The sequence below is a fragment of the Lissotriton helveticus genome, chromosome 2_1, assembly GCF_964261635.1.
Source record: "Lissotriton helveticus chromosome 2_1, aLisHel1.1, whole genome shotgun sequence".
NCBI lineage: Eukaryota > Metazoa > Chordata > Amphibia > Caudata > Salamandridae > Lissotriton > Lissotriton helveticus.
This window is the reverse complement of record NC_136059.1, coordinates 2,091,541,444-2,091,566,900: the sequence shown is the minus strand read 5'-3', so window position 1 is coordinate 2,091,566,900 and position 25,457 is coordinate 2,091,541,444. Positions and strand designations below refer to the sequence as shown.

General features: G+C 42.8%; 1 protein-coding gene across 1 annotated transcript in view; it reads right to left on the bottom strand.

Moving 5' to 3' along the window:
• Positions 1-15,374: 15,374 nt before the first annotated feature.
• Positions 15,375-25,457, bottom strand: part of LOC144820363 (polypeptide N-acetylgalactosaminyltransferase-like 6) — an 859,921-nt gene continuing 849,838 nt past the window's right edge. Inside the window, exons 5-6 of the mRNA XM_078677924.1 lie at positions 16,252-16,418; positions 15,375-15,394 (exon numbers count right to left, since the gene is read on the bottom strand). Coding sequence (XP_078534050.1) covers positions 15,375-15,394; positions 16,252-16,418 — 187 coding nt within the window. The remainder of the gene's footprint in view (positions 15,395-16,251; positions 16,419-25,457) is intronic.

Sequence of the window (25,457 nt, the reverse complement as noted above, 5' to 3'; positions counted from 1 at the left end):
TTCTCCTGTAAAGCTGTTCCTTTGACAGGTGTGCATAAAAAGGCCTGGCGCACACCACTATACTTGTATTCAGGGAAACTAGTTGGAGAATTGGTAATGACATATTCACTGTTTTATCTTGTGGGTCTGCTACTCTTGCTTGAAGATATTCTATCTAACTCCAAGTAGTAATGTTTTTTCATTTAATTTAAGAACAATCATTTCTGGAGGATGGACGTCATTTATGGTTGGGAATTTGAGACATTTAAGGCTGCTATGGTTTCATATGACATGAATGTAATGTTATCGTGGTCAATAATCGTGTGTTCTGATTTAAGCACTGGTGCAAAACCGGACCCCAGTAACAAAACTGAAACCCACTAGTGCAATATCGGCCCCCACCCATCCAGCTTTCCGGGAAAGCACCCGATGCCCACTACGGCAAGTCTGGCCCTGACCAAAACCAACTTCAATTGAACAAAAGCCAACATAAGTTAACTGGGCAAATATCAACCACCAGTGCAAACTACAGTGCAGAAACAGATACCCCTATTAAATGCTACATATTCACATGGCTGGGTTGGAAGGCATATCCCAACTCCCCTCGCAAATGAATGCCTCTGTAAAGATATCCCAAACACTCCAAATGACTCATTCACATCAAATGTGGTTTAGGAAGGAATTCCCACAGTTCAGAATCACAATTGTAGACAGTTTTTTTTTACAACGCATGGAGTGGTCTTGTAATTGTAGAGAAGTGAGCTATGTAAACACATGGTAAGAAAATAAAAATACTGTAATCAGGAGGCAAACTTTGGCTGCAGGTTTGTGACCTTTTCATGACTTTTTTGGAGGCCATGTATTATTTACAGATAAGAAATTCAAAGGAAATGTATGAAGAACGACTGACCAACACTGAACTGTGTGACAACTTCAGTTTCTCACTGAGTCTATTCACACAATCACAGTTTGGCATGTTGTGACCTTCCACCTTCCCTGCTAATGTTCTTGTCCCATTAACTAAAGGATTATCATTTAAAATAGAAAGCAATGTGAAGCAAATTGTTCCTGATAAATAAAATCATTTACGTAATTGGAAGGGACCAATACGTTTAAGAGGGAATACATTGTTAGATGTAACACAATGGTCACAGTTAATGGCCTTACCTCAGAAGCACAGAACACACACCATTAATAACATTGAAGATAATTTCAGAGTGTAGTGCATACACCTCAATCGCTAACAGAGAAACGTGAAAGGAAAAAAGTGTTGTTTTCACTCATTTATGACACCTTAATTATTCAGCTCTTGTGAGTAAAAGGGGATATTGTCATACTTCGGTGACAGCTTACATTGTGCTGTATATCGGCTTGCACATTATGAACCATATATATGTAAGGATCCTGGAACTCTGGCTCCTCTGTTGACTCCAAACTCATGTCTATTATTTTCTTATTTAATCAGGATACATATTACCACTTGTTTTTCATTTCAGACATATATGTTGACTATTCTGTCAATATTTAGATTTGTAGTGTACATATTGCTCTCTAAGAGGCGTTAAACAAGGACAGGTAAACAAAGATACACTTTTTTTGATTGAAACTTTTATTATTCTGATATTTTCTTAAATATACAGGTTATACGATTTTCCCAATAAATAGTTGTAAACCATTTTGATGACTTGCATCTGCATCGTTTAATGTAAATATGTCCATGAAAGTTTATTAATGTTATTTGGAAAAAAATGTGGCCCAAGCAGTAACTGATGCTGAAAAAAATACAATGGTTCCAGTTTACATTCACACACATGAACATTTTTAAGACAAGATGCCCTTTTGCATATGCGAGGATGCAGTATTGGGCAGAGATTCATGGTTAGGACTTAGCAGAGGGGGAGGGGCTGACAAAAAGAGCAGGCACATACTGATCTTGTGCACCTGCTGCTCTGTTTTCTGTACTTCGCAGGAGCTATATGGGGATACTGATGAGGGTTGCTGAGGTTCACAGGTTCAATACAACATGAAAGGATGAACAGTACTTTAGGGCCCAACATTTCTTCCAGGATGAAGTATGGGTTTAAAATGCTGAAGGATATTTTTTTCCATTGCCTGCATTACTCCTTTTCCTGTTACAACTATGTGCTAGTTGATCAATATATGCACAATGGCAAATACTGATTTCAGCGCAACCACATATAATGAATGATAAACAGGGGTCTGTAGCTAACATCACCTACCCTGAGCTCAAGTTTTGCAAATGTGCCCAATTGTGCAATGGAATTAGAATACATGCAGAATATTTGCACATGTGCATATATGTTTAGTTATTGAGCACGTGGACAAAATGCTAATGTCTTACCTTCACTGGTGCAGATATTAAAAATATTTGTGTGCATCCCACCTATTGTCTCGTTTTAACAACATCTTTTTTATTGTTGATACCTGCACTAGTTGTGTACAAGCCGTGTGTATATCCAAACTCCTTGGGCAAAAGGGATGGAAGCCATTTTAATACAGTTTGCTTATTCTGCACAATCGGAACATCTATCTTTTATATAATTCAGGTATTTTCTTTCCATAATATAGGTTATCAGAGTTTGAATTTCCATTGTTCAGTCTTTAAAGACACACATTTTCCTTTCTTCTCCATGACTTGAACGCCTTTCTCAAATCAAATGTCATGAAATTAATAACTTTTCAAGCCAATAAGCATATCACTGTGCACTAATGGTACATTTACACCTATTGCCTACAGCCCTACAACATTTTATATGCCCCCTACGCACTAGATTTGCTGCTTTTAGTTAGTAGTATATTGATATCTTGCTATCTAAATATTAACATCATAATATAAAATAAAACCCACTATTTTTATGCATTTTTTCAGGTTACTAGCATTTTAAGTCTCACGTCACTCAATGTTGATAGATGACGGTATTGCAGTATTGCAGTAATCTACCTCAAAACTTTCAAAGTTACTTGTGAGCTTTTAAAACTTGAAGACAGTGAGGAATTATCATTTAAATGCAATTTAAATGACCAAGAAACTTTTCATGGTGTTTTAATTTGTAGGCCGTCTGATCCCATGGCTCAGTATTTAAATACACTATGAACTCTTTATAATTTTGAAAAGCCAATCACAAAGAATCAGCACTCTTATTAAAAACTTTTAGATGCTTCAATATGAACCAGCTGGTGAACTCCGCTACACACAACGCAGGCCATATTTTAGACAGTATTTTTTCCAGGTACTCTATCTTAAAGGTGGAAGCTGTACTTCCATTAACGTGGTCTGGTCATAGCAAAATTCACTTTAGACTAATCCTAGCAGCACAGAGCCCTCAGCAAACCTGACTGGGATGCTAAAGGAATTTCTCGCCATGAGCATGTCGAATCTAGAACACCTGGTGGAGCACCTCAAGGCCTATAGACCGTAGCTCTCAGAAAATGTAAATGGTGCAGTGGGAGTGTACAATAAGTGGTCACTTGATGCAGTCTCCATTGTGGTCCCAGAGAAAAAAATTACATCATTTAGAAACATCCCATCTGCTCCTTGGTTTACTTAGAAGTTAAGAGCAATGAAGCATAAATGAAGCAGAAAAAGAAAAAATCTAGATATCCAGTTGCAGGGAAGATGAAATAAATAAATACAGGAGTACTATTGAGGAGTTAAAAAAAGTTATAGAGGAAAAAAGAGGTATTTTATGGAGAAAATTAAAAATGCTGCCATTTTATCTAGAGAACTCCTTAATACTGTTCAGATATTAGCTTATTCCAATCCTCAGACAGGTCCGTCCCTTAGTCAGTCTCTCTATGACAAACTGGCAAAACATTTCAAAGTCGAAGCAGTTTGATGTAAATTCAATTCCTCACGAACCTCACAGATCTCTAGGGTCAAAATTCCCATCAAACAACGCAAGAATGCTAAGCTTGGAGACTTTCCCCTGCTTACAGATAAGCAAGCGACCGTGCTGATTATGCATACAAAATCAGGGGCTCCTTCAGACCCCATTTCACCTAAAGTAATGCATAAATCGGACCTTAAATTTGTGCCAACACTTATATTGCTATTTAACAACATGATACGGGAAGGATTCTTCCCTGGGGAGCAGAAAAAGCCATAGTTTTGTCACTTCTGAAAAACCTTCTTTAGATCTGTCGATAGAAAGCCTCTATCAACCAATATCTCATTTACCTTTTCCTGCAAAAGTAATCGAGAAACATCTCAATAGAATTTTGGCCGAATATTTGATGTATAACAATGTCCTAAGTGAATCACAATATGGCTTTAGATCCGGCCATAGTATTGAGACTGCCTTGGTTAAAGTCTCAGAAGAGATTAGACTCACCATGGATAATGACGGGAGGGCTGCGGTGGTCCTTTTTTACCTCTCTGCAGCCTTTGACACTATGAGCTATTTAGCTCTCTTGTTATGGTTTGCTTCAATTGAGATCTCAGGAACGGATTAGAATCTCCTGGCATCATTTTTAGGAGATCGTGAGCAAAGGGTGACCCTTGGGGAATTTAGTCAGAACCCCTTACACTGCCTTGAGGAGTTCCCCAGGGGTTGTGTCTTAACCCTTTGCTATTTAACATTTAAGAGGACCATCTAGCCAAACTCATCCATTCTTTCGTCTTGGCCACTACTGCGTATGCTGATGACACCCAAATAGTGGTGTCAATCCCAAGTAATATTGAAGAAGATGCCGACCGATTCATTAACTGTATGCTGGCCATTACAAAATGGATGAGGAGTAACTGTTTACTGTAAAGGTCCTCCTTTGTAGGCAAGATGTCACCTTATGGAACAACTCTTGGTGGCCTCGGCCTTTCGATCTCACCCCCCTTACAGTCTCAAAAGTCAGAAATATAGGTATCAGATTTTATGCAGAGCATTTGTGGAACAAGTCAACAAACTAACATCTTCAACCTTTTTCATTATATAAACATTAAGGAAGGAGTTACCTTCATTCCACATGATCTGCAAAAATCAGTGATCATTTCCCTGGTTCTATCCTGGATCGACTATTGTAATGCCCGCTAGTTCAGAACCAAACAGAGAAGCCTTAACAAGCTTCAGATGCTGTAGAATTCAGCTTTCCATCTGCTCAACAAGATCCCCAAATTCATGTCTGTGTCTGCTGCACTGGTGGAGCTCCACTGGCTCCCTGTCAGAATGTTTGTTGCCTTCCAGGCATTCTGCTTAGCAGATAAAGTGTTGCATGGAATCAGACCTCAATGTTTTAGAAATACATTCAGATGATAATCCCCAAAATAAAACACTGAGATCAGTTATTGCTGGACCTGTGATTGACTGAAGAATTAAGAAAGTGACTTGGGGTGGACACCGTTTGGCACACTCCATGTGCAAATTGTGGAAAACCTAGCTCAGCAGCGCCCGTGGTGAGAGTGCTGCCGGGCGCTGACGTGGAGAGGGGGAGTGGCAGGGTGGGAGGTAGTAAACTACGGATTACGGCCGATTACAGGTAAGTAAACATATAAATAAATAAAACGAGTTTTGTTGTGCACACTGCATCGCCAAATGCGATGCAGCACGCGCAACGAAATTCATTTTATTTATTTTTAGTGCTAGCCCTCTTCTCTTAAAAGCCAGGACAATTATATTTGTTTTCAAAAGCATTTAAAAAGCTAGGCATTTTCATCGCCCATATAGTTACTCTACCCTCATGAATTCAATCAATACGGTTTGAGGTAAAAGGACGTGGAACCTGTTAGCGCCAAGACTCCTGCAGGCAATCGCGAGCTTTAAGAAAATTGAAGTCAAATCAAATCACAACAAAAATAAAACATTGATCCTCTACATAAACATTCCCAGGTGTCACAAATTACAAAAAACTGATTTGGTATAAACACAGCACTATAGAAATATTGCATTAAATATCGGTGAGTAAAAAGCGCATATGTTTCCTGCTTCTATCATCATAGAGAGCATTAGCAAATTCCCTGTTTTTTGGATGATATATTTTGCAATATGGTGTGTTTAGGGTTAGATGCAGGTGTAGAGTTTTGCAGGGAACTAGCCCAGCAAAGTGCAGTGAATGCGAAGGTTCGTGGTTATTTGCAAACATTTTACACGTAGTTTTCTATGTCAAAAATTGCTCCAGCAGAAGGGAAGAGTAAGTGTATCATATGATATATTCCTGTAATTTTTCACACCTACTGAACAATTTGCATTAATATCTTTCATGAATTAAAACTGTACCTGAACATGTTCGCCTTTCCTAGATTTCTAGGAGAATTAGGAGACTATTTGTGCCTCTAAAAGGGCTTTAAATGAATTCAGATATCGAAAAGCATGGATTATGTACATCTGCAAGCTGGGCTTTGTAAATCATGCCGATGGTGTCTAAGAAATACTCCTTCCTCCCTCTCACGCATGGTGCTTCACTGCACACTCTTCTCTGGCACTCTGTACCTCCAGGCATAAGTGCAGCCTCCTCTCGCAACAGTTCAAACAAGCATTAGAAATGCAATCGGGCTCGGATTTTTTGAGTTTGAGCTAATGGCATTGTAAATGCCAATGTATTGTTGCTATGTGTTATGGAGTGTGTTCATGTGGTGTGTACTGCCAGTGATCTCCTTGTGAGTGTGAGAATATTGCACCGTTACTGCCTGTGATGTCCTTCTTGTGAGTGTGAGGAGCTTGCACCTCTGCTGCCTGTGGTCTCCTTGTGAGTGCAAGAAGATTGCACTGCTGCTGCCTGTGATGTCGTTCTTGTGAGTGTGAGAAGCTTGCACCACTGCTGCTTGTGATGTCCTTGTGAGTGGGAGAAGCTTGCACCTCAGCTGCCTGTGGTCTCCTTGTGAGTGTAAGAAGCTTGCACAGCTGCTGCCTGTGATGTCCTTCGTGCGAGTGTGAGAAGCTTGCACCGCTGCTGCCTGTGAGTATGAGAAGATTGCATTGAGCATCTCTGTGCTGTGCCTGTTCTTTGTAAGGGACTCTTGCTCTGTTGCTGCTGCTGCCTTGGCACAGTACCTGCTGTGAGTGTGTAAGGGAAGCTTGCACCACTGCTGCTTGTGATGTCGTTCTTGCGAGTGTGAGAAGCTTGCACCTCTGCTGCCTGTGGTCTCCTTGTGAGTGTAAGAAGCTTGCACTGCTGCTGCCTGTGATGTCGTTCTTGTGAGTGTGAGAAGCTTGCACCGCTGCTGCTTGTGATGTCCTTCTTGTGAGTGGGAGAAGCTTGCACCTCAGCTGCCTGTGGTCTCCTTGTGAGTGTAAGAAGCTTGCACAGCTGCTGCCTGTGATGTCCTTCTTGTGAGTGTGAGAAACTTGCACCGCTGCTGCCTGTGAGTATGAGAAGATTGCATTGTGCATCTCTGTGCTGTTCCTGTTCTTTGTAAGGGACTCTTGCTCTGTTGCTGCTGCTGCCTTGGCACAGTACCTGCTGTCAGTGTGTAAGGGAAGCTTGCACCACTGCTGCTTGTGATGTATTTCTTGCGAGTGTGAGAAGCTTGTACCTCTGCTGCTTGTGGTCTCCTTGTGAGTGTAAGAAGCTTGCACTGCTGCTGCCTGTGATGTCGTTCTTGTGAGTGTGAGAAGCTTGCACCGCTGCTGCTTGTGATGTCCTTCTTGTGAGTGGGACAAGCTTGCACCTCAGCTGCCTGTGGTCTCCTTGTGAGTGTAAGATGCTTTCACAGCTGCTGCCTGTGATGTACTACTCACTACTCTACTCTACTCACTACTCTGCACTCACTACTCACTACTCTGCACTCACTACTCACTACTCTACTCACTACTCTAGTCACTACTCTGCACTCACTACTCTACTCACTACTCTACTCACTACTCACTACTCTACTCACTACTCTACTGACTACTCTACTCACTAGTCTACTCAGTACTCACTACTAGAGCAAGGCATAGCCTCTGACCCTTATAATGCTAATGCAAACAACAGGCCAAAACACAAAATGACAGTTACTAAAAGACATTTTTAAACTAACACCATAAATAAAAACAGAGGCACGCCTAGTCCCCACCAGCATGTCAAGAGAGCACAATCAAACCAATGTAACACAGCTTAGCAATCAGTCCTCAGCGCTTTGAAATACATTTATAGACCCAGGAAAACAGCCTGGACCTGAATGAGATCACATACTCGGGAACGATGGAGGGGTTCACCCATCACTGAGCTGGGCAGGTGGCCTCTGGCCTGAGTGAATGAAAGCCTGCCTTCGTTTCATAGGTCTGAAAACACAGCTGCTGCTTGGAAACTACTGTGTCCTTGGTACCCCAGGTGCACAAGCCATTCGACGTGATTCTCCTGGGCTTTCTGTCACTCACAGAACATTGACTGTCTTTGCAATGGTGTCTCAAACCCTCTACAAGAAGTTTGTTTCCAACTTTTTCCACCTTTTAAAGTGATGAAGTTTGCATGCTATACACGTTCGTAAATGATCCTCAGTGAGGATTGATATAAGTGTATCGTGTACACAAGGTCAAAGCTTCTAAGATTCCTAAATATTAAGAGCCATAGGAAGTGGAATGGATTTCTGCGCATGCGCGAGAGCCTCGGGGCTAATCTGCTATAATTTAGCCGCATGTCTCACAATTCGCAGGCAGTATGCTCCTCCGTTACAAACGTGTGTCTAAATATTAGCTGCTTAAAATACTGAAAAGTGGATTCCCAGTAATATTTCATGTGTACCTGTCCACGATTCTGACAGGCATAAATGACACCCTGATAAACACACAGCTGTGTGCCACTTCTTTCGTCCCCACCTGCAAGGGATGTCGTGTGCCAGATTAATTGGTGCAGAGAGCTCTTGTGTGCCGAACACATGCTAAGAGCGATAACATAACAACGGTTATCACCCTGCCTGCTGACGCAGCTTCCCAAACATGCTTTGTTCAGGTGACATTCGTGTTTTACATTATGCAGCCGGTTTTCAGCTCAAGTCACTGCTCACCAGCGTTCTATAGTCAATGGCGATGAACGTGGCTAGAAACCAGGTGACAGGAGCACTGAGTTCACAAGTGTAAGGCTAATAACCTGCAGGGCCTGTGCGCACAATCAAGAGCACGTGTAGGTGTATCAATATTAAACAAACCACCAAATTATATTGTTTTCTAGATGTGCATCCATGTTGGAATTAAGAAGGGTTCCGTTTTACTATGTCATGGGGTTTACCTACGAGTGAACTTCAGGTATCACTGCATTTTTCTTCACCTTCTAGGGTGTGGCAAATCGGTTTGCACTGCTGGTGAATGACACACTAAAATTCAGGTCCTTTGACCCTTGTCACTCGCCGCTGCCGCTGCGGCTCGCTCAGCAGATGCCTCCCGCCTCTGGGGCCGCCCCAGCCGGTCGCTGGCATCGGCCCTCATCTATAAAGCCGCGTTTCGTTAAATGTTTACACGTTTCAGTGGCAGAGATGAGCGTGTTTAGATTTCCAAGTGGCGCTTTGACAGGGGCGCGGGCAGAGAAGAAGCCGCCAGGAGCGCCTCAGCTGAGACTCACATGCCGAGGAGTCACGGTATTTATCACTCTTGTCGCTTCCGGTCCTAAAACCCGACGGAGGCTGCAATGCTCGCTCCCGGATCCGCAGCCGAGCCCAAGGCTGATAAGACTGGGTGCGTCGTACTGCCTATAATCACGAAAGCTACGTTTAACATAATACGCCTGGGTTTGCACCCATGAATCTACTGCCCCCTAGTGGTCCGTATCTGAGACCCTGGGAAAAGGTAAGAACAAGGAACAGCGCGTGCCCAAGCTCTAACCACACTGGTCCCCACATCACACTGATGCCGGGGCCCTCGTTCACCTCAGATTTCTAAAATGCAGTTCCGAGCAGTGAAAAACAACTGCGTCGAGTGTGCTGACACCTGAGCACGGCCTTTTGGTGCTGTAAAAGTAGATAGTTACTGAGTTTTAAAGTGGTCAAGAATATACGGATTACATTCTATACCCACCCGTCTGTGGTTCCCTACACTTCTGAAACACGGGCTGGATTTACTCACATACATGCAACACAGTGCTGTCGCATAGCGGGGGGTGAGCCAGAGAGCTGCAGAGCAGCTCCCCGGGCCGGCAGGAAGGAGCCGCACACGGCGTCTATGCCTGTGTGCACGTGAGGAGGACGCGCGCCAGACAAACACACTGCTAGATGGTGAACGCGCGCACACCATCTGGAATGCATTACACGGCCACCCTGACAGCTCCTAATTATAATTAATGTACTTCTTTGCGCGAGCACGAACGAAATATGCCCAAAATGGCGGAACAAAACTACATTTACAATATCACTTGAAGCCTATTAAAACGACAACACAACGAAGACGAATCACTGGCCAGATGACAGAACACGCTAAGGAATGTGTGGAATTTGTCTCGGCCAAAGCCCTAGGAGATACTTCTTTTTTTTCTTCTTTAACATTAGTTCTCAAACTCCTCCCACTTTCAGTGGGGAGGAGTCCGAGCCCTAAAAAGGACGGAAACTTCAGGGCATATTGCCAACAATTTGCGATAATCATCGCAAAGTGCCCGTAGCGCTGTTTTTCTTATCGCTGGATTTCTCTGAATTTCATCGCCGTGATAGCGCAGTATTATCAACTCTCATCTCAAAGGCAATAAGAAATCCAGCGATAGCGGCGAAAACACCCAATATCTCGAGAAATCCAGAGATAACTGAGCAGCGATAATATAAAAGCTTGCTGATACAATAGTGTGTTCTTAACCATACAATCCACCTCCCATAGGCAATAAGGCTAAGTCAGATTTTTTGCAGGTGTTAGAATCATGCAATAATGGGGGCTTAGCGCGCCTCTTGCTATCGCTTTGCTGTTCAGGGGCCGCATTGTTAATACCGCGATGTTGGTTTTCCGATCATTTCTCATGTTGTCTTAGGAGGGAACGTCTACTTTGCATCTCATTAGCGATAGCTATCGCTGTCATGAGATGCATTACAAAATCAGCTGCTAACATACGCTAATGCATGTTAGCGATACCGTGATAATATTGAAACAAACAATCGCAGCTTTTTTAAGCTCTATGTGATGAAAAAGCGGCGATATATCTATTGCTAATATGCCCCTACATCTCTTACCACTAGAAAGACACAAATGAAACTGCCCCACTCATCTGACACAAATGAAACTGCCCCACTCTCCTTACAACCCCCCTAAATGCACATATTATGCCTATAAGTCTTGTTAACTATAACCATGTATTTAGATGTGAGTTTGTCTTCACAAACATCTATACCTATACACCTGGTGCATTGAATCTACATATCATTAGTAACTAGTTTGTATTCATGTTAACCACAAAACCCTCACTGCTCTATGTTCAGCTATTCTCTGGTAAATGGTATCTGGTCCAAACGGCATGGTTGATAAAAAGAAATAATTAATCTTTTTGTTTGGATTCTATTAAGGCAAAAGATTGCAAATAATGATGACTTTGACGATTTCAATATGTTTGTAGGTACTGAAAACACTTGCATAAACACAACAGGACTACTATTGCTAAATCAAGCATAACTTAATGCTATGTAGCTAGATAGATAGATAGATAGATAGATAGATAGATAGATAGATAGATAGATAGATAGATAGATAGATAGATAGATAGATAGATAGATAGATAGATAGATAGATAGATAGATAGATAGATAGATAGATCGTTCTTATTTTCCATTTTAGAATAGGGGCCTGATTTAGATCTTGGTGGAGGGGACAACTTTGTAACAAAAGTGACGAGTATCCCGTCTGCCGTATTACGATCCCATTATAGCCTATGGAGATTATAATACAGCAGACGGGACACCCATCACGCTTGAGACAGAGTATTCCATCCACCGATATCTAAATAAGTCCCTAAGGGCCATATGCATCAACACATTATCCCATAGACACAGAATGGGCAAAACCCTTTGATGCATCTGGCCCTTTAAGTCGCCAGAAGAAAATCATTGGGGTCATGCTCACATAACTTAGTTATAATGGTTATGTCTCACTGCGAGGATTTAATCCCTTGAACTGTACACAGATCTTTAAAATTAATTTCAACTATTGCAGTAGAAAAACAAAACACAGAAATAAACAATGCATGCAGTGTACTACACTTTTCAATACCATTGTTCGGAGAGGAGTGAAGCATCATGACATACTCGAGTCTTTGCATCTTATGCATTTTGGTCCCTCTTTACTCAACTGTGGTTGTAAACAGCATATTCCACTTTGCAGATCTGTATGTATAATTTATGCCATCATGTTTTTTTTTCATGTGCATTAGTTACTATTCCAAAGACTATAGTTGAAGTTACTTTTAGAAGGGCTGCACCAGTGGCCTTTTCTGGAAAAGTCTGAAATATTAAACTGCTGTTTCTACTTATGTGCATATACTTATTTGTGCACAGCAATTGCATATCTGTTCTATAAAAAGAAACACAGGCATAACATATTACAAATAATATCTGCTACATCTCTACAAAAAGGCCACTATTAAACAAAAGCAATGTTGTTCAGATGAAGTGTAGGAATGTGCACCCCATAACGAACTTGAATATTTTCCAAATATTCACTTTATTCTGTAAGTACTAAAACCACCTCAACAAAGACTTATTTAGAGGAGGCAAAGGGCTGCTCTTCCTTACTGGGAGACAGTTCATTAAAAAAAAAATTTCAAATATCAAAAACTGCTCTTGCTCCATCCCGAACCCATTTGTAACTTTGGCAGCATTTAATTTTAAAAATTTGAATTTGAATTTAAAAACATTTGTAAAGCGCTCATGTACTAAACAGTTTCTTGGCGCTGGGAGCTACAGTGGTAAAAACAGGCAAACAGAGGAACGCGGCTAACCAGTAAACGCTTGCTGGAACAAAAGGGTTTTTAAGGCCCTGCGGTATTCCATATAAGACGATAGGAGTCTTATTGAAGGGGGAAGGGCATTCCAAAAGGTGGGGGCCAGAACTGAAAATTTCTGACCACCAACTCTTTTCTTCTTAAAGCGTGGTACTGCTAGCAAGCCCAAAGAAGAGGAACGAAGAGCTCTCGGCGGGCAGTAATTTGTAACGGCAGAGTTGATAAATGCCGGGGCAGTGCCCGCTCGGGCTTGAAATGTGAGGCATCCCAATTTAAACAGTGCCCGCTGCTTAATAGGGAGCCAGTGGAGGGCTTTTAAAAGGGGGGTGGAGTGATGTGACTTGGCCAGGCCATAAACCAGGCGGGCTGCCTGGTTCTGGACCAGCTGGAGACGATGAAGGGCATATGCGGGAGCACCATTGAGAACGATGTTCCCGTAGTCGATTTTTGACAATACCATGGCCAATACGATCAATTTGAGGGCGGAAACAGAAAAAAACCGGGAGATTTTCCTGATAGTCCGTAGGGAAAAAAAGCAAGAGGAAACAACTGAACTGATATGTGAGTGGAGAGTGAGTTGATGATTAAGAATAATGCCCAGCGTTTTAACTGAAGGGGAGGGAGTGGGGGGGGGTGCCTAAAGATGAGGGCCAAAAAAGAGGTGACCATGGATTTGCGACCCCGCCCGTCAGAACCAGCTCCGTTTTGTCCGGATTTAATTTAAGATGGTTTGTATTCATCCAATCATGGATAAATAACATCACGGACTGGAAGCTGGTTTGACCTGGCGAGGCCGGGGACAGGTCAAAAATAAGTTGGAGGTCGTCGGCATAATTGTACACCGCGACCTCCATGTGCTGCAAAGCAAAAATGAGAGGGAAAATGTATAAATTAAAAAGTAAAGGGGAGAGGGAAGAGCCCTGAGGGACCCCGCAGATGGTTTCACGAGAAGGAGCAGCAAATTCTGCCAGATGGACAGCCTGGGAGCGATCAGACAGGAAGGACTCCAACCAGGCCAAGAGGGGGCCCTCGATGCCCGCCAGCCTGACACGGCGTTAGAGAATGGAATGGTCCACCGTGTCAAAGGCGGCGGACAGGTCTAATAATACGAGGGCCTGGGGTACGTTGGAGTCCAATCCCTCCCTGAGTCGGTCCAGAACTGAAATGACCACCTTCTCTGTGGAATGGCGGGGGCGGAAGCCCGCTTGGCAGGGGGAAAGATAATTACTATCCTCGATGAAGGAGCTTAAGACCTGCGTAAGATGGGACTCGGCAATCTTCCCCAGGAAAGGGAGGAGGGAGATTGGTCGGTAATTAGCCGGGACACCGGGGTCTGCCCCGGGTTTTTTCAATATAGGGATGATAGTAGCGGCCTTAAAAGAAAGCGGAACAGTGCCCTGTTCAAATGATTTGTTCAACAGGGTAAGGGCGGGGGAAGGACAGTCTAAAAAGATCTGGCTTAATATGTGAGCTGGACAAACATCAGCAGGGGAACCAGATTTCACCCGTCTAAGAAGAGGGGGAAGTGAGTCCAAAGTCAGAGGGGGAATGTGGGCTAAGGACTGACTATTGATGGGAATAGAGCCCTCGCAAAAAGAAGGTGAAGGAGAGGGAATATTTGCCTTAATGATAGCCACTTTTTCTACAAAGAACTCATTAAGAGAGTTACATAAGATCTGTGAGGGAGGGATTTTTGACTGAGTCCTGTCGGAAGCCGCCAGCTCATGGACCATCGCGAAAATCTCTCGAGGCTGATTCTCAGCTGCCAGAATGCGTCCAGTGTAATATTCTTTTTTTGCGGCTACAATATCTCGTTTGTATTCAGACAGGACTAGGACATAGCGCTGCCTGGCTAGTGGACAGTAGGCACGACGCCAGGCACGAAATAATTGTTTGCACCATTATTTACAGAAAGGTCGAGGTATGATTTGACCTGCTGTACTATATCCATTTCTCATTTTTCTCTCTAGTAATTTATCCCGAGATAAGCGATTTTCTGTGTCGATGGTGGTCAAAATATCGGCTAAAACAATCCTCTGAGAATGTCTGTGGGCGAAAGCAGTCCAGCAAGCTCTCTGACAGCTCTCCAGTTCTTCCACAATTTACAAATATGCGGTCTTAAAACGACCTTTTCCTCCACTCTTTCCCTCCATATGTTCTGATTGCGTGGCAGTTTAATTGGTAATACCAGTGAGCAGAATTTCATGAGCATGTCACCATTCTCCATTAGTCATTGTAAGACAGAGCATTACACCTAGCACTGCACGAAAACTGCAACAACACAGGGCGTGCAGCAGATGCAAGGAATTCACAGGAGTCACACTGAAAAGTTGTTTTGGGTTATAAAAATATGAGGTAACAAATGAAAACCAATGAAAACACATGTATTTGTCCCTATTACTGAAAGACTACATTCTGGCGACTTAGTGTGTGCCCTTGACTTTTCTGATGAAATCGCCTATAAGTAGAAAGAGGTTCAGTGTACAACTGCTGCTGAATCTGCTGGGTTCATTATGAGCCAGGAGTGAATGTCTGCTGTGCAAGAGTTGAGGCAGAGCTAGCAGCTATACATAAGCCATGGGATCTGCATTAGAACAACAACAATGTTCGAAAACAGTCAAACACACAACTTTACATCCCCACCAGAGGCAGAGTCATCTCGCTTAGAGTTCTTAGAAAGACACAGCCAGATTTCATTACTGTACTGAAGCTGCAGCCACAAAGCACTTTAATTAACCTCCATGAACTAAGACGGAATTCATTCTCTTCCAAGCGAAAAGACTAACATATGAGCAAATTATAGCCGTCTCATTCCTCCCTAAAGCTGGCCAATTAACACAAGCTACCGCCTGCAGTAAATCATTAGGGGGGCAGAGGCAGCAAACCATGAACTACTAAGTAAAGGTCAAAGTTGTTCAGTTTGTGAGCATAGAAGATGAAAGCAATTTCAGCCAACTGAATGCCCATTGTTAACTAAAAGTACACAGCACTGGCAGTTTTCCTGGTTTTCCGTTGTATTACAGTGCGCCTTGTGGTAAAAGGTACAATGTATGAAATCAGTGGATTATTCACGAATTGACACTCTTTTGGGAAATATAATGCAATGAAAAGCAGTCATATCCGGATAGGTGTAATGACGTAAACCAAATATGGTCAAACAAGACCACTGTTTATGACTGTGTGACAAGTAATGCCTTTTCCAAACAAGGAGCAACCATGGCACAAACTAAATAAATATATTTCACTGCTTGGAGCCTTTGAGTTGATAACCTGGGAGATTCTGTTTGTGTCAACAATAAACTGGTCTGAAGAAATCAACGCAATATTACACATACACACAAGGATTGCAAACATAGTTCACTTTTCCTGATACGGCCAGTACTTACTGTAGTACAGCACTGTGCTGTGTTACAAATACCAACTCAATCAGAAAGGTCTTACCTCGATCACTGAAGTCATCGACGAGAATGATTTCCACAATAAGGCTGTCAGGTGTGCGGTTCACGATGCTGTGTATGGTACGCAATAGTGAAGTCCAACCTTCATTGTGAAATGGGATGATGATGCTGGTGTTAGGCAGCTTTTCTAAGTACAGTTTGCGCTGGCAGCTGAAAAGGAGAGCCAAGAATGTCATGAATAAAAACCAGGTTGTCTATCAAGAGACGTTTTTTCCCAAGAAATAGAAAATTTGATGCCAGGGAAAGACCTCCCATTGAGCCTTTCCATTGGCTTCAGACACAGTCTCAAGAACCTGACATGCGTCCAACCTCGGCTATCGCTTATTTCGTGATACTGCTCCCCTGTAACAGAAAATATTCTTTCAAAATTCAGTTACAGTTTGTGTCTCCAACATACATGTTGGTAACTGTTTCAAGCTTCTATTACAGTTCAGCTGAAAATATATGTGTTAATGTCACTCATGGGCCCACCCTCAAAATCATATCCTGACCGCTTGTCTGAACTAATATGTCGGCTGACACTGGAGGTTGTAAATTGGTAAAACTTAATATTGTAGAGGTAAGGATAGCCTTTCCAATTGCATATGTGATGAGTTATCTGATTATAGGGAATCCATTGTTTTGCATGCAACCCCTTTTTCTCATTTCCAGCAACAAAAAAATCTGTTTCATAAACCACCATATTAGCTAGTGCAGATGGCGGTCTGCACATGTATATTTTTTTATCCTTTACAGTTGCGGCTCCTGGATGCAGAGCTGCGGGCGGTGGGGTGGGGCAGGGGAGGCGCAGTTTGGGGGGTAGTAAACTCTGGCATACTGCCGATCAGAGTTAGGTAAAAAAAATACATAAATAAAACAAATTAAATTGCGTGGGCTGCAACGCATTTGGCGCAATTTAAATAATTTTATTTATATATTTTTTTACCTAACTCCGATCTGCCGTATGCCGGAGTTTACTACCCCTCACCCTGCCCCTCCCCCGCCCCACCGCCACGCAGCACTCCCTCCAGGACATAGGAATAAGAGATAGAGAGATAGAGAGAGATAGAGAGAGTGAGAGACAGAGACAGAGAGAGAGAGACAGAGACAGAGAGACATAGAGAGATAGACAGATCAGCAAAAATAAAACAATATTTCAGGGTAAAAGGAACTAGGTTACTCTTTGCCTGGAAACACATCCATGGAAAGGAAATTGTGCCATTGTAAAGCCGGAAAATGGGGCTCCTCTAAGCCTCCTTTGATATCGTATGAAACATGGAGAAACAGCCATGGTTTCATGCGAAGAAGTGTGAGGGCAAGTTTCGGTGCAGTACAGTTCAATTGCACCAGTTGAAATTAAACATAAATGTCCACACAAGGTTGTCCTGTATTAAATACTACCTCATATAAATGAATATACATTTATAATATAAATAGATATCAGAACATTAAAAGCACACAAAACTTAATGCTCAATGTAATACAATAAAACTGGAGATCACAATAAAAATAGTAATCTCAAACAAAAATCGGCAATCAGGTAAAGCAGATGGTAATTACAATGTAAAGAAATAAAACCCGAGCCCCTGGCTAGGCACAGACCTTTTAATCATATCTATGAGACGACGCAAAGCCACCAGGCGTTGCTTTGCATGGCTCATAGATTTGGAGTAAGACAAGGCAGCGCAAAATGCTGCGTTGCCTTGCTCTGCATTAAGGAGGCATTTCATGGGCGTTGCAGTGGGTGTTCCCACGCAACACCCATGGATTTTGATGCTGCCCTAGATTTACAAAATCACGTAAATCTGGGGCAGCAGAAAAAACATGTCTCAGGATTATTTTTGGGCAGGAAGGTAGCCGTTCCTGCACAAAAACAATCTTGCCAACAACGCAAACACCCTTGCACCATGATGCAAGGGTGCCCGAGCTGGCGCTAGGCACAAAGTTCTGCACAGACGCTGGCTGACAAGACAGGAATGCACTAAATCTCACAAATACAGTGCATTCCTGCCCTTTTGGATTGGCATAGGGCAGCGCAGCAAAAAGACTTGCAGCGCTGCCCTACGTCAATTATTGGTAAATGAGGCCCTCATATCGAGCGAGTGACCCTGGTGTTCACAATGCACAACTGTTTTCAATGCTCTAATGTTCACAAAGCTTGAAGCGCAACTTTTACCACGCAGTGCCTTTACAACGCAGGTTTTTCAACGCAAGTCATTACAACAAATTGCGCTGGGGGGCGCTCTAGGGTAGGTAATAGTTTAATTTACTATCCAACACCTTCCCTTCTATCCACAGGGACTGGAGTCGGAATAGTAAATTAAACTATTCACTATCCAGCACCCCCAACTCAAGTCGTTGTAACGACTTGCGTTGAAAAACCTGCGTTGTAAAAGCATGCGTGGTAAAAGCATGCGTTGTAACAACGTACATCTCATCTGGAGCAATAGGACATGGTAATACTTTGATAATGAATTTGCAAACAACTAATGTTCACAGAGTTCAGAAAGGATTCTGTATGAAAATGGAGGAACACTGCCTACCTTCCTGTGATGTAAAAACAAGAATATCTCAATTGGATTCACTTGAACAGCAGAAATATTTGCATGTACAAGATATTACAAACGATCTGGGAAGGAAGAGAGACTCGGAATTTTGATTGGTTTAGAAGTGCATATAGCATCATATATTTAAGGACATGTTTAAGCAGAAATAATCAACAGAACAGTTTACAATAACAGCACTGGAGGCATTGAATGCGTTAGGCAACCCAAGGGGGCTTGGTGTGCTACGTGATAGTGAGACAAACGGTGACGGCGCGAGTGACATATGGGTGAAAACAGCGAAAGACGCAATTTGATGAAAAATGAAAACACAATATTTACAAATGTGTTGGTTCCTCTTGAGTCAATGGGTATTGGCAATTAGTTTGAGAACCAAAGTAGGTAATGCGCCATAAATCACGCTGTGTTGTGGGTCGACGGTGTTTCGAACCTATTGATTTAGGATCTTCATCAGGACCGGGTTGCCAATTTTAGACGGTGATGCTGGTACCGGCGCATATACGGAGCCCCGTTATGGCCGGAGGGGGGAGAAAGTCAAACTTGAGTTAAGTTGCTTGTGGGTTCAGTTGCTTAATCCAGAAGTTGGTGTAGTCTCGAAGAGTCGTGTACGGGCACAGGAACGGAGCTCCGTTCTGGCCAAGTAGGTAATTGTAGGCAGAATAATTGATGCGGCAGGGTCTCGAGATCCGCCGCCAACCTCCCGGTGTGGGAACCGTGAGGGAGATCAAGACCGTCAAAGTCCGGTTTTCTCAAAGTGGTCATCGGATCTGTTCAGTAGACCGCGATCGGCATTAGTGCTACCTTCCCGTGATGGCTTTCATTGTATCACTCAATCCAGTTTAAATGTAATGAATAATAGTTTTGATAAAATCTATATCAATGCAGGGCAATTCAACTGCAGTATTCAGGGCAGCAGTAAAGAGTGTGAGTGTGTATTTTTAATGGACCCTCAGAGCGCACCGCAACCTCTGTGTGTAATGAAGGGCAAAGGAGTGGAAGCCCATGGTACACAGGGCTCAGCACAAGCCTCAGGGATCTGTCAACGCATGCAACCATGAGCTGCATTATTACACTTGAAAAGCACAAGAGAGCCATGAAAACAACAAATGCACAGCAGGGTGGAGTGTGTTCACCTGCAGAGCCCATTTAGGATTTTCTCTCCCGAGGCTTTAAAAAAGCTTGACCCTGAGGCGTAAAGGTTTCAGAAAGGTATCTTGTGTTATTTGGTTTTATACAAACATGAAACTACAGTAGCAACTTCAGGACCAATAACACATGGTAGAGAGGGAACTGCTTGAATGGGGAAGGGAAGCTTGTCTCTACAGTCACTTTAATGGGAAGTAGAATGCCTGAGAATGTTAGTCTGCATTGCTTAAGACTCATATCCAGTCACAGACTTTTGCTGCCTTTTAAACTGCCATGCTTGGCCGACGAGCCATATGAATCTGGCTGGAACATAGAAACATCTGTGAGATGCCTCAGTAGAGATTTGTACCCTTCTGCATCTTGAAACATTGTGGCAGGTCAGCTGCTCCAGGGGCTCGGAATGGTCCACACTTGCTGATAGCCAGGGCTATAGAGATCCAGGTCAGTAATACATTTTATTGTATGTGGCTATCACATTTCTGCCATGCATGAGGAGAGCAGAAAGCCCATCAGACATAAAAACCAAGTGCTGCCCTATAGAAAAAACTGCTATCATTTCAATCCTGGCCGTTGTGCTTTCCATTGGATCTCTATCTAAGGAGCCTTTCCCGAAATATCCCAAACTTCTGATATCAAGAAAACAAAGTTACAGAATGTTTTCAGAAGTTGAGATCTAATGTAATCTCTGGAGCACCTGGAAAAGTTGCCAAGACTATGTGAAAAAGATACAGCTGTGGCTTCATCTTTGCAGTTTTTGTCACTTGGACCTTTTTGCCATGAAGTTCTTGTCTAATGAATGTTTACTGGTGACATTTGCAGTAATTACACGTCTAGTGTTCTTCTCCCAGGAATGCCAACTCAGCTTTCGCTCCATTCAAGGGCAATAATCTTAGCACCACTAAATCAGAAACTTAGAAACAGCAGATGCAGTATGAAGCGCCTTATGAAAAGTATCATTCTTATTATTATTACTATGTGTTATTGTTATTAATAATAGTGCAGCACTGGCACAGCTGTTACTTCTGGGTTCTCGATTCACCTTTCCACCTGTGGCTGTCATTTACACTGAAGCACACGGGGATCAACAACAGTGCAAAGGCTTAATACTTAGCTGGATTAAAGAAAAGAAGTCTAGATAGCACAAAAAAAACAAAAAAAACATTTTAAGTTACCTCAAAGTTCAGATGGGCCTCCCTCACTTTAATAGCCTCTAAAGGATCGGAATAGAAATGATTTACAAGCTGCTGACGTTATATACCACGAATCCTTTATGGGTTCCGGAGTACCGTGTTACTCGCCGAAAAAGCGCTTCGACGCCTCGTCAGGGTAGTAAGGGTTATCTCAATGCAATTACAATACAATACCTTATATGATGTAGGAATTTGTTTCAGTATATTTACTAAGAGTTGTGTTGCTAATAAAGCACTGATTTGAGTTCATAGGTCATGGTACTTACATGAGTTATAAATGAATATAAAATTACTAGACGTACCATCTCAGCCCAGCTGTGGTTGCAGAGGGCAAGCATCCGGTTTAAAGGGAGATGGTTTTGTGCACCCTGCGTACCGCGGTAAAGCGGCTCCATTTAAGGTAATTTTGCTGCAGAGACAAACTGAGACCCAGCAACCATGTCATCAGGAGGAAAGCAAATGGACGGAATAGACTACTTTGCTGAAAAGGTAGCTTTTTTCACCCCCAAAAAGTAACCGGTATTGTTTCCCGCGGACATTCGCCTGGACTGACTCCCGTCCGTGATGGCAGATAATGACTTGATGGAGATCGACTGCCTCTTTCCCGGCACTATCATCCCAGCACGGCGTCGAAGATAATATAAACGCGGACCACCTCTGTCTTTCTTATCTTACCCTCTTAAAGAGCACCAAGAAAAGGCCAGCGAGAAGGAATTGCTATTGCAATGTCCTTTCAGTGTTATGTCAGTACATTTCTACTCTGCGGAGCCGGATTTCCAAAGCTGACCTTTCCTATCTCCCTTTATCTCCCGGAGTATAAAGCCCACTTGTCACCGGGCTAGTGACAGGCACACAACAGGAAATATCAACACAAAAATTTGGCAGTGCTGATTTACATAGTAATTGTCTCAGAGTGTCACCGTATTCAATTTACAGGGGCTCGCTTCAGTCATACCGGGCCTCGGGTCTAATCTAGCCCTGTCAGTCGGGCTCGATAAAGCAGTGATAACTTGTCATTTCTGCCGTCATTTGACAGTGCTGTGAAATTAGCCAGGGAAGGAGGAAAATCATCATTTCTTCGGAGGCTCACAGCTTGGGACTAATCATGGACGTACTGCATAACTGCTTTCCTTCCTGAGAGGTGCAACAAAAGCCGGAGCCGCGGAAACCCCTCCAAAGCTGCACTGCTTTTGTTCAAATACATTGCAGATATAAACTATTTGCTTCAGAGTAAGAGCGCCTTCCATGATTGAAAGCAGCAAATCAACCAACGCTGAATGATGGAGGCGGGGCCCTTGCTCACTGAGCTATGGAAGTAAATAAAAAAAATGACCTGCAACTGGTAATTACTCAAAACCGCATCATAGTCCCTAATGTTTTTTGCCCACCATGCCCCATCAGATAGAACCCAGCCATTTGCGAACTATGTATTATTTTTCAGCATACATAAAGCGCTTTCTACCCCATGTGGAGTGCTGAAGCACTTGCCTAAATGGGTAGCACACTACTCCATGTAGGGTGTTTGGTTCGAAGGATGTTACTTTTGTTTTGATTCTGTGTGGGAAAGGATTCCAAGTTGTGTGTGATGACCACCGAAGTGTGGCTATTGCGTTATCGGATGCAGCACGTAGTCGTGTGGTGGTTGATGAAGTGTAAGAGACAGATGCATAGGTTTATGGTTTTCAGTATGCTGGTAGCTTTGAACAGCTTTGTATGTCCCTTTTTGGAAATTCTTATGATATAGTCTGCTTAGTTTGTTACTGCACCGAGATGTTTAATCTGAGATTTTGTGTATGGTCATGGTCCTGAGCTGGCATGGTTAGAGTAAGTGTGAAGGAGCCTTTTTGAGAGGACACACCAACTGTCACCCAGCGAGTTTTGCGTGCAGCTGGTCCATTCCAGTGTCTACTGATAAGCAAATGATTGAGAACTTGCAGGTTCAGTCTTCAAAATCATATGTAACAGGCAGCACATCCCCACAGGTTTCCTTTAGAGAGCCAGTATCCAACATTTAACTGTACAGGGATGTGCACGGTCACTTTCACAGAATGAAACTACTTCACTAAAATTAACAGACTCTAAAATTATAACAGCCCGCCAAGCAGCGGCCGGCACAGGTAAGCGCGGTGGGTGGGGCGGGGCAGGGCTCGGCAGGGGGGCAGCCTACAGACAAAGGAATATGTGTTATTTATTTATTTAATCTTACCTATTCTGCCTGTCGAGTCAACACGTCCCACCCGCCTCACCGCCCACCGCGTTTACCTGTGTTGGTCACTGCTGGCCCCGCCTCATATATTAAAGATTAATAAGGATGTCTTGAAGAAGGCACGGGTGACAGGTGGGTTGAATTCATTGTTTAATTCAATCACTGGACCATCACAGGCAGAGCAGGCAAGGCGTAGACAACCACCAACTGGCACAGCCCCAACGCCTGGTACGGAACCCTCACGCAGTGAGGCTCCGAACCGAGGAACATTCTAACACAATAAGCATAGGCTCTTACATGGGTGTTCTCTTAAGATAACAATAAAAAGGAAAACTAATGCAGTAAATAAAACACCAACAAAGAAAATAAATGAGAAAAGTAAGTTACAAGGCGAGCTAAACAGAACCTGTAAAGGAAAGGAGAATTAAAATAGAAAATTCAGCAAAACACGTTATACATAATACAACAACTGTCCCTTAGAATAAAAGAGCTTTAAATTGAAGCATGTCAATCTCTGTATCAAGAAGGAAGATTCCTAATCCAAGAACTACGTCTCAAATCAGACTGACCCTCGCATGCGAAACTCCTTTCACCACCCACACTACAACCACCAGATCCTACACAAATGCCACCACACTTCACCAGAAGGCACTTATTCCACCACTGTCCGTTCACAAGTTTCACAGAATCTCCCTTAACTTCTACCACTCTAACAGAAGGACCAAACTTGGAACAACCCTTCCTCACATGGACAGGTTTTTTATACGCACATGATCATCAACGACAATCTCCATTTCTTTTACATTCTTCTTAGAATCAAAATACCTCTTCTGCTTCTCTTGAGTCAGACTCACACAACTCCTCACACAGACATCAGACCACTGTCCACCTTTGACCCATTTACTCATCCAACTAGTACAAAAGGTGGTGGTGGTTCTCAGACTAAGCAACAACCCGAAAGGTGAAACACAGTGGTTGAATGTGGGGTGGTGCGTTAGAATCAAAGCATGCCCTTGTACAAACTTTTCTTATATTAACTCTCGAAATTCAATTTATTGAAACAGACACACATGGTAGCAGGGAGACTCAAATACCAATAATTGAATCAGTGGCATCAATAGTACCACTCTGCAGTGATATATTGGGTGTCATGGACAGACTGGTACTGAAAGAAGGAGACTTTGATATTGGCACTGACACATTGAAACATAAATATTGAAAGTTGGGTTCGGAGAGATAATCTATGATGATGGAGCAGCGAATAAAACAATGACATTGAAAAGGACAAAACAATCACATGGAATTTTGAGACTAATACAGGGATACAAACACCTACAGTGAGACTCAAACGCTGACACATTGACGGGAAGACTCAAACACTGGCTATGGCATGAAGAGAGAAGCACTGAGTTTGGTAGAGGGTGTCAATAAAAGTGGTATAAAGACACAAGCACTAACACTAGGACAGATAGACAGAATGACCGTCGGTCACGGAGAAACTCACTTTGAGATGGGTAGATACAAACAGTGACACTGGGATGAGGGCACGTTCACTGACACTGGCACTAGGAGAGCAATCAGTCACACTGGGTGGGTGAACAGAAACATTGACCAAGGGAGTCACAAATATTGATAATGGGCTAGAGACATACAGCTAATTGACACATGAAAAGGGATATAAAATCAGTGACATGCATGCAGAGATACACACAGCTATTTAATCTGATATAGCGCCCCACGCTAGTCACAGAACAGAGAGAAACTGGCACACAACATAAGATACATTGTATATGGATTTGACTGTGCACATAGTGACATGACTACTTCATCCTAAGCAGGACACCTCAACCTGTGGGTTTTTACAGCAAGCACTACCTTCAGAGCGCCAGCCAAAAATATTTTGTGATCCAGTCCCTGATGTCTTTATTTCAATTCTGACCAGTGCTGCTGTTTATTTATTTTCTTTACAACCTGCCTAGGACTCCTATCCATGCCTCGGTTTTTCCTTCTTTGGCATTCCTCACTCCACAGAAGTGTTTATTTTTTGATAAAGACAGCAATGTTTCAACATTTTAGGCAGTGTTTGCGCGCATACATCTGTAAA